General features: G+C 36.4%; 1 protein-coding gene across 3 annotated transcripts in view; it reads right to left on the bottom strand.

The window, feature by feature from the left end:
- The window catches only part of HOOK3 (hook microtubule tethering protein 3), an 82,336-nt gene that overhangs the window by 9,596 nt on the left and 60,265 nt on the right, over nt 1–12,475 (bottom strand). The window contains exons 17-23 of one of the 3 annotated variants that reach the window (XM_042866193.1): nt 10,320–10,325; nt 9,576–9,610; nt 8,707–8,789; nt 6,657–6,757; nt 4,463–4,567; nt 4,280–4,351; nt 2,826–2,962 (exon numbers count right to left, since the gene is read on the bottom strand). In XM_042866193.1, coding sequence (XP_042722127.1) covers nt 2,826–2,962; nt 4,280–4,351; nt 4,463–4,567; nt 6,657–6,757; nt 8,707–8,789; nt 9,576–9,610; nt 10,320–10,325 — 539 coding nt within the window. Of the gene's footprint in view, nt 1–2,821; nt 2,963–4,279; nt 4,352–4,462; nt 4,568–6,656; nt 6,758–8,706; nt 8,790–9,575; nt 9,611–10,319; nt 10,326–12,475 lie in introns of those variants that run through there. The other 2 variants (XM_042866192.1, XM_042866194.1) reach the window with 2 other exon arrangements.

Below are 12,475 nucleotides of genomic sequence, written 5' to 3'. Positions count from 1 at the left end.
ACTCTGAGCCCTTATTTTTTAATAGCACACTACTTCCAAAGCTCCATAACCAGCAATACTTCTTAAGAACCATCCACATTCAATGATCAAGAAACGTATGCAATAGACAATAAAAGGAAAATGCTAAAGAACAAAGAATTGAATTCCCACTGATGGCTGTCAAAAGACTAAACAAGTAACTTAATGGACCTGGATAGAAAGATTATCTTTAGAAGTAATACCTGTAGGATTGTAACATATTTCTTATATTTTTGTACTCAATGCAAGTTCTGTTGAATATACATTTCATTGTATTTTCAACATATTATTTTATGGGAAAAGGAAAGCCCAGTCAAAAAGAGGAGATTCCCAGAGAGTAGAAAAATAAGCCAGCATCCGTGAAGAGAGGAAAGAAGCCACAACTAAAAGCTGAAGTACAAATACTGGTTAGAAGCTCTGCCATCTCCCAGCCATCAGAGGCATCTGTCTGTCATCAGAACTTTGGGGGCAAAGTGGTAAAATAGAAGTTAAAATAATAAAAGCGAGTAGTTTTATTCTAGTGCACAGATTACAGTTAAGTTATGTTAGGTGTGCATCTAATTAATAGCAACAGCAAATGAAATCTTTAGACAAATTTATAAGATAATACTTCCCACTAAGGTCACAATGTTTCTTTCTTTCACAAGTTTGCTTTGGCAGTTTGATAACATCAAAATAAAGATGGAGTTTTAGCTTTTTTTTTTTTTGTTGTTCTTCCTGTAGGTGATATAAAAAGCTGCACTCTCAAACAAGGACAAAAACCTCACTTTGCTTCCATTCACACAGGAGACAAGTAAAAGGTTCAAGACAGAAAAAAATTCTTCAAATGACTCTAATGGATTGCACAAAAAAAGATCAGTAAGTCTTCACACAAATAGTGGTCACTTTGGTAGGTAATACCTATGATTTCGTGATTTACATAGACTTTTTTTGTCCTGCTAGCATCTGGCATCTCAGTAAGAGACACAAAAAGACAGAAATTGTTCTAAACTGCCTTTACATCATTAATTTTCTGCACACAGGAACATACCTTTTCTGTCTCAGCTTTATCCTACAAGTATAGCCCAGATTTTTCTTATGTTGAACTAATAAAGAGAATTTTTAGGAAATAAATTTTTTTCCCAAATGCGAAGCATAGAAGACAAATCTATATGTAGACAATAGACTTCCTATGTTTTTGGCATGATTGTAGAAAAAGATCAGAACTGAAGCTTTTTCAGATACATATTGAAAGCATTCCTAGCCTAGATTAAAACAAATGATGTGCTTGAGGATAAAAGAGTACCTACAAGTGTCATTCACCTGTTCCTTGCCCTTTAATCCAATGTGCTTGTTTAATGATGCTTTGCCCATCCCACCTATCTTGTGATTAATACAGTTATTCAGATGGTTGATAGATTGCAGTATGGGTATTTATGAAAAATGTCTTCACTCGGAAAGGCATTAAAATAAGCTAAAAGAATAAATGTAGAAACCAGACTGCATGCAGCACTAGGTTACAAACAGCCTCTAAATTATAAATGTTTAAAATAAGATGTACTACACGAAACTTTCCACTCATACTCAGGCCTTTTGTGTCTGACCATTCTTTGGGAAAAAAAAAAAAAAAAAGATAGCCAAAGCACAGAATCACTCAAGGAAAAAGAATATTTTGTAGGATCAGGGCCTAAATTAATCACAGGAGCCACCATCCACCTGACTGATCAATATGAAGGTAATATTGAGTAACATACTTTCAACCAGCTACACGCTAAGAAGGCAGCAAATCACAGCCAGCTTTCACCAAAGTCAGCAACATGCTCACCTGAAGGCACTGGTACCATTAGTAAGGCAACGGATACAATTATACCCTGAATCAACATATTAAAAGCAAGTTGCTTAGCAGGGGATGACAACTGAAATACAGCAACATCAGCAACATTAACTTAGGCCTTGATCCATTATGTACTGCAAGTACATAACAGTAAATCAGAACAGTAAAATTTTAATAAAAATGCCTTTTTTAAAATGGAAGATGCAGTAGCATATTAAAGCACTTCAAATATTTTTCAGTTTGTTTAATACTACGTATTATGCATATAACTTATCAAGAAGAATGGGACAAGCTATTTGAAAATATTCAGTTCTGCCAGCAAACAGGTAACACTAGTGGATAAACAAAAGCTTAAAAAAAAATAAATCTTCCTGCTTCCCTACTCAACACCAAGAACAAGAAGAAATTTTATATATAAGAGATTAAAAAAAAAAAAATAAAAGCAAAGGTCATTTCTGTTGCCAATAAGCCTTTCAGATGCAAACATTTTACAGTAATATTATATACTAATTTTGCATTTCTGTTTCGAGTTTTCAGTCTTCTTTGAAGCAACTGGTTAGCACACTATTAAGGGTCTAATTCCTCTTAAACAAAGGCAGTCTTGTAAAGTGTGACAACTCTTGTAGGCACAAATATATCAACTGTGACAGGAAATGTACACTGCTAGACAACCCATAGGAGGCTTTTTGTAAGAGACCAGGCTTCATATAAACTTACAAGGTTCCATTATTGTACAGCTAGATGTTTTCAAAACTTTGGCACATTCAGAAAAATGCAGAGAGAGAAAGAGAGAGATGGACTCCCAAAAATATAAGAAAAGGGCTTCATAGAACAATGAGAAACCATAATAAAATCCTTTCCTGAACTGTAAAATAAGGGTGGTAACAAGGGAAAAAGAGAAAAAAAAATGCTGGTTGCTTTTCCTTGAACGTAGTAATTTGCAATAGAAATAGCCTGAATCACAGGGCAATTTTCTTTCTAGGGCCTTCTCTACCTTGCAATTGTTGGCTGGACATGACCAGGGTATGATCTCCTTGTGCTTGTGGCTTGCCTTTGTCTAGCCAGGAAGGACTGTCCTGAGCCTGTACTTGCCAGCCTGTCTTCTGCTGCTTTTTTATGCAGAGTCATCCCCTGTGGACAAAAACAAGTTTCTCAAAAAAAAAAAACAAAAACACAACACTTGACAACTTTATTCATTTATATTTTATCATCTGCATCAACGCTAAGTTGTTCTGAATTTCAAACATAAAGCATTACATTTTTAAAGGCATGACAAAGACATTCTTCCTGATTCATTACAGTTCCTCAATATTTTTTCAAATTACTGTCCAAATTTGGAGGAAATTGCTGAGAAGCAGGTCCTTTGTATTCCCACATCTGACAATTTGCTTTTCCACATAAGCACACCCTTTCAGAAGTGCCTCCCCTCATCACCCAACCCCCCTTAGTACGCTGAACCAGAAAAGTACTTTGCTTTTGAAAACAATGAAATTATTTTTATCTCTGTACTAGCTCACAGCAGGAGCACATCTTGAAAGTGTGTTTCCAGTGGGAGCAAATGTAAGGAGAAAATGAGAGAAGCGATGGGTTGTGTACAGAATAAAGGCTAATTAGAAAGGACATACACAAAACCATCAACACTCATCTTGGCACTCGTGATTGGCTGCTGAACCACATCTCTTTATTCTGCCCTGTATTCTGCACATCAGTGGTAGTAATGCAACAGATCTGGTCAAGGACACCTGCCACTTGAAAATCCCTTCAATATTCAAAGGATTCGAACACTTTGCTTAAGTACTATTTTTGCCTTACTATTCATGATCATAACAAGAACATAGAACATCAAGAAGGAAATTCTTCTGAAAGCGAGGAAGAATTTGAACTTCGTGGTGAAGAATGAAAAATGGATGTCAGTTGGGTCATATTAGAACAGCAGCTTCAATGCAGCCACATTCTACCAAGGAGATTTCTGAAAGGCATTTGTTAAAGGTGAAAAATGTCTCTGCATAAATACCCAGCAAAAGCTGCTCCCTAATACTCTGAGCAATTTAAGGGGGTGCCAGGCCCACATTCACCTTCACTTGGGACTAAATTTGTACCCAAGGTTAAAGAGGTTGCTAGTTAGTGTTTACTGCAGTAGTAGACTATTGTTTCTTTTTGCCCCTTCATTAGAAATGATGAGAAGATTGGACATTGCAGAATCAAAGAAATTCAGGCACTGCAAGTCCATATACAGAAGGGCTGGAACTACAAGACAGCAACTAGAGGCTTCCAGCTTACCCCAACGTTTAGAGGAATAAACTCTTACATAGTAGAAACTTCAAAACATGAAGAAACATAGAAACAAATGTCCTGCCTGTTGGAAAACACTTTTCAAACAACAACAACATGTAAATAAATGAGGCATTTCACGAACAACCCATGTTTTAAAGTTTTGGAGTCTCTTACCATATTGTACCAGGCACTAACAATAAGCTTCTCCTCCATTTCTCTTTGATTTTTTGTTTTCTCATATTCTTTCTATAAAATAAACAAAATCATAAATTAAAAAAATATATAATAAAAGTATTAGTCTTTATCTAAAAAATAATACGGAAATACGCATCAACAAGGAAATGTAAAGACTGATACCTCCAGTGAATGAAACATTCTATCCCGTTCCTGCAACTGATTTTTCAGAGCCTGAATCTCAGGAGTTGCACCTTGGTTTTGCTTAGGATCTAAGGTACGGATGACCTGTAAGATGAGACCAATTTGTGCTTAATTAAATGCTGCAAGAATCAACCCAATGGAATGAAAAAAAAAAAACCTAAAAAACTTAAAGCACATCAGTAGTAAGAAAAGACACACCAAAATGTGGAACAGAGGAATGTGCAGTTTTAACAGGCTGAATCCTGCAAAACAATCTTGAAGAACTGCAAGACAGACGCTCTGAACATCAGCCACAGTATGTTAGTGCATCCAAACAGGAGCCTCTTCTACATGACCACAAAATGAAACCATTAATGGGAAAAAGTGACACCTGAGGTTCAGCATCTCAGACCCACATATGCAGATCCTTTCACTAGTTGCACTACCTTGGGCCACAGTGGTGGAAACTTTTTCTCAAGATCTTTTCTCGTTACAGCTCTTGTCTACCTACTTATGGCCTGTCAGCTTCTCCTTTACAGCCTGGAGAAGAGAAGGCTGCGGGGCGACCTCATTGCAGCCTATCAATACCTGAAGGGAACCTACACCCAGGAGGGGAGTAAACTCTTCAAAAGGGCTGATAACAGCAGGACTAGGGGAAATGGTTTTAAGTTGAAGGAGGGAAGATTTAGGTTGGATGTTAGGGGGAAGTTCTTTACAAGGAGAGTGGTTAGGCCCTGGAACGGGCTGCCCAGGGAGGTTGTGGATGCCCCGTCCTTGGACGTGTTTAAGGCCAGGTTGGACGGGGTCCTGGGCAACCTGATCTGAATGTGTATGTTTGGTGGCCCTGCTAGGCAGGGGGGTTGGAACTACATGATCCTTGGGGTCCCTTCCAACCCGGGTGATTCTGTGATTCTGTGATTACAGCTTAGAAATATCTTCAGTCTGGAAAGCTGCCACCTGGCACCAGATGGCATTGCTTCTAGAAAACTTTCTTATGTCAAGAAGCATGCTGTGGCATATGCATGGACGTTTACCTATTAATAAAACAATGTACATTTAGGTATGCTCATATATGGCATTCATTACAGGCAGCATCTGGGTGCTAAAAACCACAGAGCTAAACCAAGAAGAAATGCAGCATAACATCCAGATTCCTAACTCTTTAACAGAAAAAAACTGAAAACTTTTTAACAAAACGTGGATATATGGGAAAAGACTTCTGATTTGTCTTTCTACCCATTTCAGGTTCACATATAGATGTTGAAATAAAACAGTACTTTAATGTACTGTATTTAAGAAAATAAACATTGGACAGTTTCAGTAGTGGAAGTGTATTCATTTTCGCACACACAAAAAAGAATAGCAGAAGTTGGTAAGATCACAAAAAACTAACCTGACTAAAATAACTAATACTACTGTCGGATAAGATGTCCCATAGTAACACAGTACATACAAATAAATCTTACTGAAAGGGGAAGTCAGCACTCTTTCATCAGAATATCCTGAGAAAGAGTAAGCAACATAAGGGAAAAAAAAAACAAAAAACAAAAAACAAAGTCTCAGTAAGCTACATTTGTGTGTACAGAAGCATAGCCTTCAGGAAAACCATCAGAAGTTCCCAGAAGTCCCAGCATAGATGCTAATTAAAAAATATTTTTGCTCACAAAGCTTTCTTCCCTTGTTAATTTATACAGGTGGTTCTCTGACTGTGAAACACAGTGGAGCTATTTCATATCACTTCTTAGTATGGACATGACTTCAACTAATCTATAGCTCTGTCACTCAGAGACACAAGTTTTTAGAATTTAGACCCAAATTTAAAGAATTTTGATAAAGAAATAGGTTGTCACAACAGTAGAAAAGGTTTAGCACACTTCTCCTTGTCATTTTCTGACTTCAGTAAGTCAGGTTTCACCGGGTGACTCCAGAAATCTGCTGCCATAGGTATATATGTTTACACAGACAGCAGAAGGGGCTTATAGATAGACAGCAAGAGGGGACAGCCAGGAACACAAAAGTAAAACCTGAAGAATAAATCAATATTGTGTACCATAATGGTAAGATGGTAAAGAAACTCACCATTTCTTTTCTTGTTCTTACCACTGTATATACAATTAACTTCTTTATTTTTTATTCCCAGAGGCTGGACACGTGGTGCAGCCAGGAAATATTAATGCAGAACAAATACACTTACACTTTTGGCCTTTTCCAAATACTTTTTGTAACGCTCTTCCATTTGCTTCATTTCCTCCTCCTTCTTCCTTAAAGCTTCTTGTAATTCTTCAATTTTGAGTGCTTTATGTGAGGAGGTAAGCACATTGGAAAACAACAATTACATTATGTTTATTTTTCACAAGTTCAAACAGACATTTAAAGCACAGCCAGAACATACTGCAGTTAAGAAAAGCATACATAAGGAATGTAATTCAACAGATATCATAATCTGAATTACTGAACAGCTCAGGAAAAGAACAAAAGTGTACTCTTCCATAATCTCAAGCAATTGAAATACACAAGTTTTGTTTTAAAAAAATTATGAAAAATAAAGACAAAGGGAATCAAATCACTGCAATTAGTTAGCAGACTCACAAAACTTGTTTCTTAATACATTATGGATTGTGAAATATCTTGGTACTGTAACTGAGATAAAAATGAGTTTATCTATTCTATGTGAGATTAATGATCGACAGGTGTGATGCTTAGATACATTCAATTGCAACACTGGACAAAAAAATTACCAGAATCACAACATAAATGTACTCAATTTAATCTCTTCCACAGCAGCACTGACCAGAAGGACAGTTTCACTGCACAGTCTTTTCCTGCGCTGATTAAAAAAATGTGCTGAGCCACATACAGTTTGTATAAACTACACATCTTTATAGGAAAAGACCAATTCCATCATTCTGCATCAAACAGCACATATCACTGGTGTGTGGCTCAGACAAAATTAGACAACTGGCAACTCACAATCTGTTTTGCAGCCTAATTTTGTCATGCTCTTTCATGTTTATCCTATAGTTTTCTCTTGAAGCATTTGGAAAACACTAAGCTGGTAACAAGATCAAGTCACGTTCCAGCATGCCAGAGGACAAAGTCCTGCTGAAAGTCTTCACTGAACAATAAGAGAATCATATTAAATGATCTTCAAGATTATAAAATTAATTTTTCATGGTGGGATGATTCTTGTATAACACCCAATCCTTTTGGAAACATCCAGGACACCTAAAAGAACCTGAAGAAATAATTCACACAACTTTTATCCTGAGTGTGAAGTACCACCAGTATTTTTATTTCAATGGGACTGAAAATGGGAAAAAACAGATTTTTAAAAAGCAACTACAGAAGCTTTAACACATCTTGACTTCTCTAAGTCAGAGAGTCAGTAAATTGCTCTTACACTTAACACTAAGGCTTATCAAGTATGACAGGATCACAAGTTTATTATCTTCTCTTTCAGTCCCTGATCTTCAATTCCAAGAGTTCTACCATTTGCTATGACAGAGTTTTACAATGTATATTGTAGTTTTGGCTCAACACAACCAAAATTCCCTTTTGTATAGAGGATTCGTGCAATGAATACTGCAATTATATTTGTCTTCTTGGATCTCTTCATGACTAGAATATTTTTTTGCATATACCAGAGGAACTAAAATTGGTTGCAAGTTTTTGCCTTGTTCTATAAAGTGAGTAAGCTTCAAAACAACAACATAGCTCTAGTAATATTTCTCAAGAAACAAATAGCATGACTGTACTAAAAATCAGTCGTTAACAGCTAGATGCTAGCAGTTTGGAAACCATCTGTCTATATGATATAAACCCGACACTCTTGTTGACCACTGTCCAAAAGCTTTCTCAAATTACAACACAGTTCTAATCTGTCACCTGAAAACATGCTGAAGGAATATGTATTGTCAGTAAAAATAACCTAGGGATCTTCAAAATTAAGATGCTAGGAGATATGACAGTTCTGAGCAGCTGAGGTTCAACAACAGTTACGATACTGAGCAGCTATTTCTGTGGTCATTATCATGGTGGTCCTTCACATACCATCTCCTTTATTTCGAGTATTATAAGCATTTTTCTGGCCACAATAAATTCTGAAGAAATTAACAACAACTATCAATGCCATTGAACATGTACATTTTGTTTAACCTGCACTTTCCACAGGCATTCTAATTAAAGACCTCACAAATGAAATACTTTACAAATAAAAGGAATAGACTGAATGTCAGTAAACTCACAACTGTTATTGCATCTTGGTTCCAAATCCTCAATAATAGCTTGTTTCTTCTGTAGCTCATTATTAGCTTCATGGAGCTTCACACTGTTACAAATCAAAAAAGCACACGTTGTTTTCCCAGCATACTTACTGCGATTGAATGAACATTAAATGATATATAAGAAAACTCAAACAGCCATGTATTTCTTACGGCACTACCAATTTTTGCCATGGGGCACAAGGTCAAAAGGCAGGTGTATCAATGTCACCGTGGAAATATTTGTTACATAAGCTGAAAATTATTACAGTATATGGAGAAAAAGCAGCTTCATTCTCAGTCCAAAATTAGGAACTTATTTTAGAACTTACAGTACATTGTGCAACTGATGCCTAAAATGAATAGTTGTAACTTAGATGACATTATGAAAGAATGGATGAATCCCAAAGCAACAGAAACTATGCGAACAACTTAGCAATAAAAAAGTGAGCATCTCCTCATATTTCAGAAAGTAGAAATAGTAGAACAAAATAACAGCACTTCCTAAAAGGTTCTTTTATGCCCTATTAACATGCAAAGATATTATTTTTGTTTACATTACCATGTTTCCCTCAGAACTTACTCTTCTTATGCAATGTTAGGCAATGTGTTCTAATTATCACAATAGTGATAAGTCAAAAGTGATGGCTCACTTACAGCTTTTACTATTTTGCTAAGGGTATTCTATTAAATGAAAATAATATCCAAATAGCAGATTCCCTAACTCTCCCATGCAAAGCAGTTTCTCTGAATTGTTTATCTTTTAGATGCATTATTCATGAGTATCTGCTTTTCCTGCCATATGGAAAACACATTTTAAATGGAAAGCAAAATAAGACTAACATAATACTTACAGATTTTCTTCAAGTTTCTTTTTCAGAAGAACTGACTAAAATGGAAAGTTAAATGTGTTACTTTAGTATACTGTGGTGCTTTAACGTAATTTCAAAATTATTTTTAAGATACAATTTTGACATTCTAACCAAAATCCACCTTTTTACTTCACTCAGATTTAGATTACAATTGTAAACCTGTCCTCTGTGGTAGTTTTCCTCAACAGCTGTGTGACTACTCTGAAATTAGAACGCTCCACATTTTCACAGATATCTCCCCAGGAACTAGATCAGTATAAGTAAGATCCATAAAGGAAAATGTTCTTCAGCAGTTTTAATCAGATTTAACAAATTAACCTGGAATAGAAAGTGCAACAAAATTCACTAGAAGAATCGCCCTAGCAGTACTGCAAAGCAATTGAATGAAGACGTGTAATAAGTTATTTGAACCTAATTCCTTTTCCCACAGAAACTAGAGGGAACAGAGTGTTTTGGACCAGAGAACAACAGATATTCTCATGACTTTTCTGTTTCTCATCTGTACTGCCATGTAAAAAAAAAAAAAAAAAAAAATCATACAACTTACAGTGTTCCACTTTCTGGTTAATTCACATTTTGATAAGCTCTTTAAATAAAAGCTTCAAAGAAAATTTTATTTTAACTTTAAACTCACTTCATACACAGTGAGTACTTTTTGAAAAAAATGAAATCAGTAAATGCCTATGAGCTGAAAGTAGTGTTAAGTAAATAGAAAGCCATACTCACAATAACCTTGAGCAGAAGCCCATGCCAAGAAACAGAGGTATCATTAGTATTAAGCAAAACAGCAGCCAACAGAAGAAACTGTTTAGAAAGTACACGAACAGAAAAGTTAAAGCTATGCATATTTTCAGGCATGCGCACTTTTCTCCTCCGTTCTCATCAACTGCTTCATACTGTAACGTTTTCTAAAACACACTACTAAAAAAATTAAAAAATCATAAAAAGCATATTTTTAAATATTCAAACTAGAATTTCAAAGGAGAACAACTGCTTTTTGAAAAGTTATGTATGAAAAAATCAATGCGAGTAACACAACAGGAGGAAATATGCAATCTATTGGACTACAACCACCATGAAGAGATGCGTATGTTTTCCTGGGGTGATTATGAACTGTGCTTTTTCTCCGTTTTGTTTTGTGTTTATCCCACACCAACTGAAGAGGAACTGTAGCATGTGATGGCATTCTAGAGCAACTGTCATCAGCAACCTTCACTGTTTATGCTCCAGTGGTCTTGCAGTGCATGTTTTGACCAGTAGGAACAACTACAGTGTGCATCACCCCCAAATGCTAGGTTTGTTAAAGGCTTCAAAGGTAAAGGCTTCCAAATGTTGTCTCTGATCACACTCCTGGGTCAAATTTTATGATTCCTAACTTCCAATGTGTAAGCCAACTTCAAAGTTGCATTTCTTTATTGCACATTTATAATAAAATGGGGGAGTATGCAAAAATAAGCCTTTTTTTTTTAAGCATTCTTTCTCCTTTCTGGGGTCTAAATTTGGCTTTGTTCTGTATGTTAAAGCTGCAGGCAGATGACTGTGATCTGGCTTGAGGTTAGACTAACTAAACAGGATGAGAGAAACTATAGCACGTGATTTGAGAAAATTGCCTGATACAACAGCTAACAATGTCAGAAGCTAAGAAAAGCACCAGGATGGCCAGATTTCACAAACAGGTAGGAGTAATAAGCAAAGCTGCTGACTTCATAAGAAACCAAACAGGCAACAGAATTCTGGGGACCTTTCCGGGAGAAGCTAAGTCAGGAGGACATAGTAAGTGTATTAAGAATAGCATATAAAGCCAAGATTGCCTATGTAATAGTATGAAAAATTCCCAATTTGTTAGAGAGTTAGCAGAACTTGGTCTAGAGAAGTGGAAGTATTCAAAGGTCAGTTGTTTATTTAGGACTATATTTACAGTAGGCAGAAAAAGAGAGAACAAGTGGGAAGAACAGGAGCGATAAAGCAAGCAAATGACATAAGGCTGTTTGGAGTTCTTGTTGAACAGCCCTACGCATGTACATGTTCCGAAAGACAACAAATCAAACCTGCTATTCTAACACACCACAGATGTTTCTCTTAATATGGCAGTCTGGAAGATCAGAGAGTAAGGAGGCCATTTCCTGGCTAGTAATGCAGTACCCAGAAGGGACTATTCATGAATCCCAACATGCTGTGCAAGTGCCTGTTACAGGCCTATTCACACTGATGTCTTCCTAACATCCCCTTTCCACTGCACCTTCAGTACAAAAATCAAATTGCGTCCCAATCTGGATCTTGGCAATGGCATTTGTCTGGGTTAGAAAAACATTTTTACTGCTTCTTGAGCAAGCCTAAAACTTCAGCTTTGAGAACAAAAAATACTAAAAGAACAAAAAAACCCACAAAAAAAAAAAAAAAAAAAAAACAATAACAAGAATACAAACAGGACCTTCAGTTTTCAAGGTTGTTCATATTTACACTGCTAAGTATGCAAAAGCAAGGATTTCAATGCACTATTGCAGAAAAGTAGTAAAAATCAGAAAAAAGTTGGTCAAACAATGAACTGCATGCTGTGTCCCTCCTTGTCTCTGTTCTCATAAATCTGAAGAATCACTTTTCAAGGATAGCTTGTGGACAACTTCCAAGATGTCTGAGTACAACCTGATTACCCTTGACACTGGGTTTAACTTTGAGGTTTGCTATGCTTTGTTAGACTGGATGAGGTGTTCATTGATTCAGATGTTCTTGCAACCTCTACTGATCTGACTCTATACTCTTTTAAGGCCTGTAACCAGCGGTGTTCCTCAGGGATCGGTGCTGGGTCCGCTCTTGTTCAACATCTTCACCAATGACCTTGATGAGGGGATAGTGGCCACCCTCAGCAAGTTTGCTGATGATAC

Source organism: Lagopus leucura, unplaced genomic scaffold (genome assembly GCF_019238085.1).
Source record: "Lagopus leucura isolate 7727_CA_CO unplaced genomic scaffold, USGS_WTPT01 Super-Scaffold_810, whole genome shotgun sequence".
In the NCBI taxonomy this organism is placed as follows: Eukaryota; Metazoa; Chordata; class Aves; order Galliformes; family Phasianidae; genus Lagopus; species Lagopus leucura.
The sequence above is the reverse complement of the archived record's forward strand: the minus strand, read 5'-3'. Positions and strand labels throughout refer to the sequence as shown.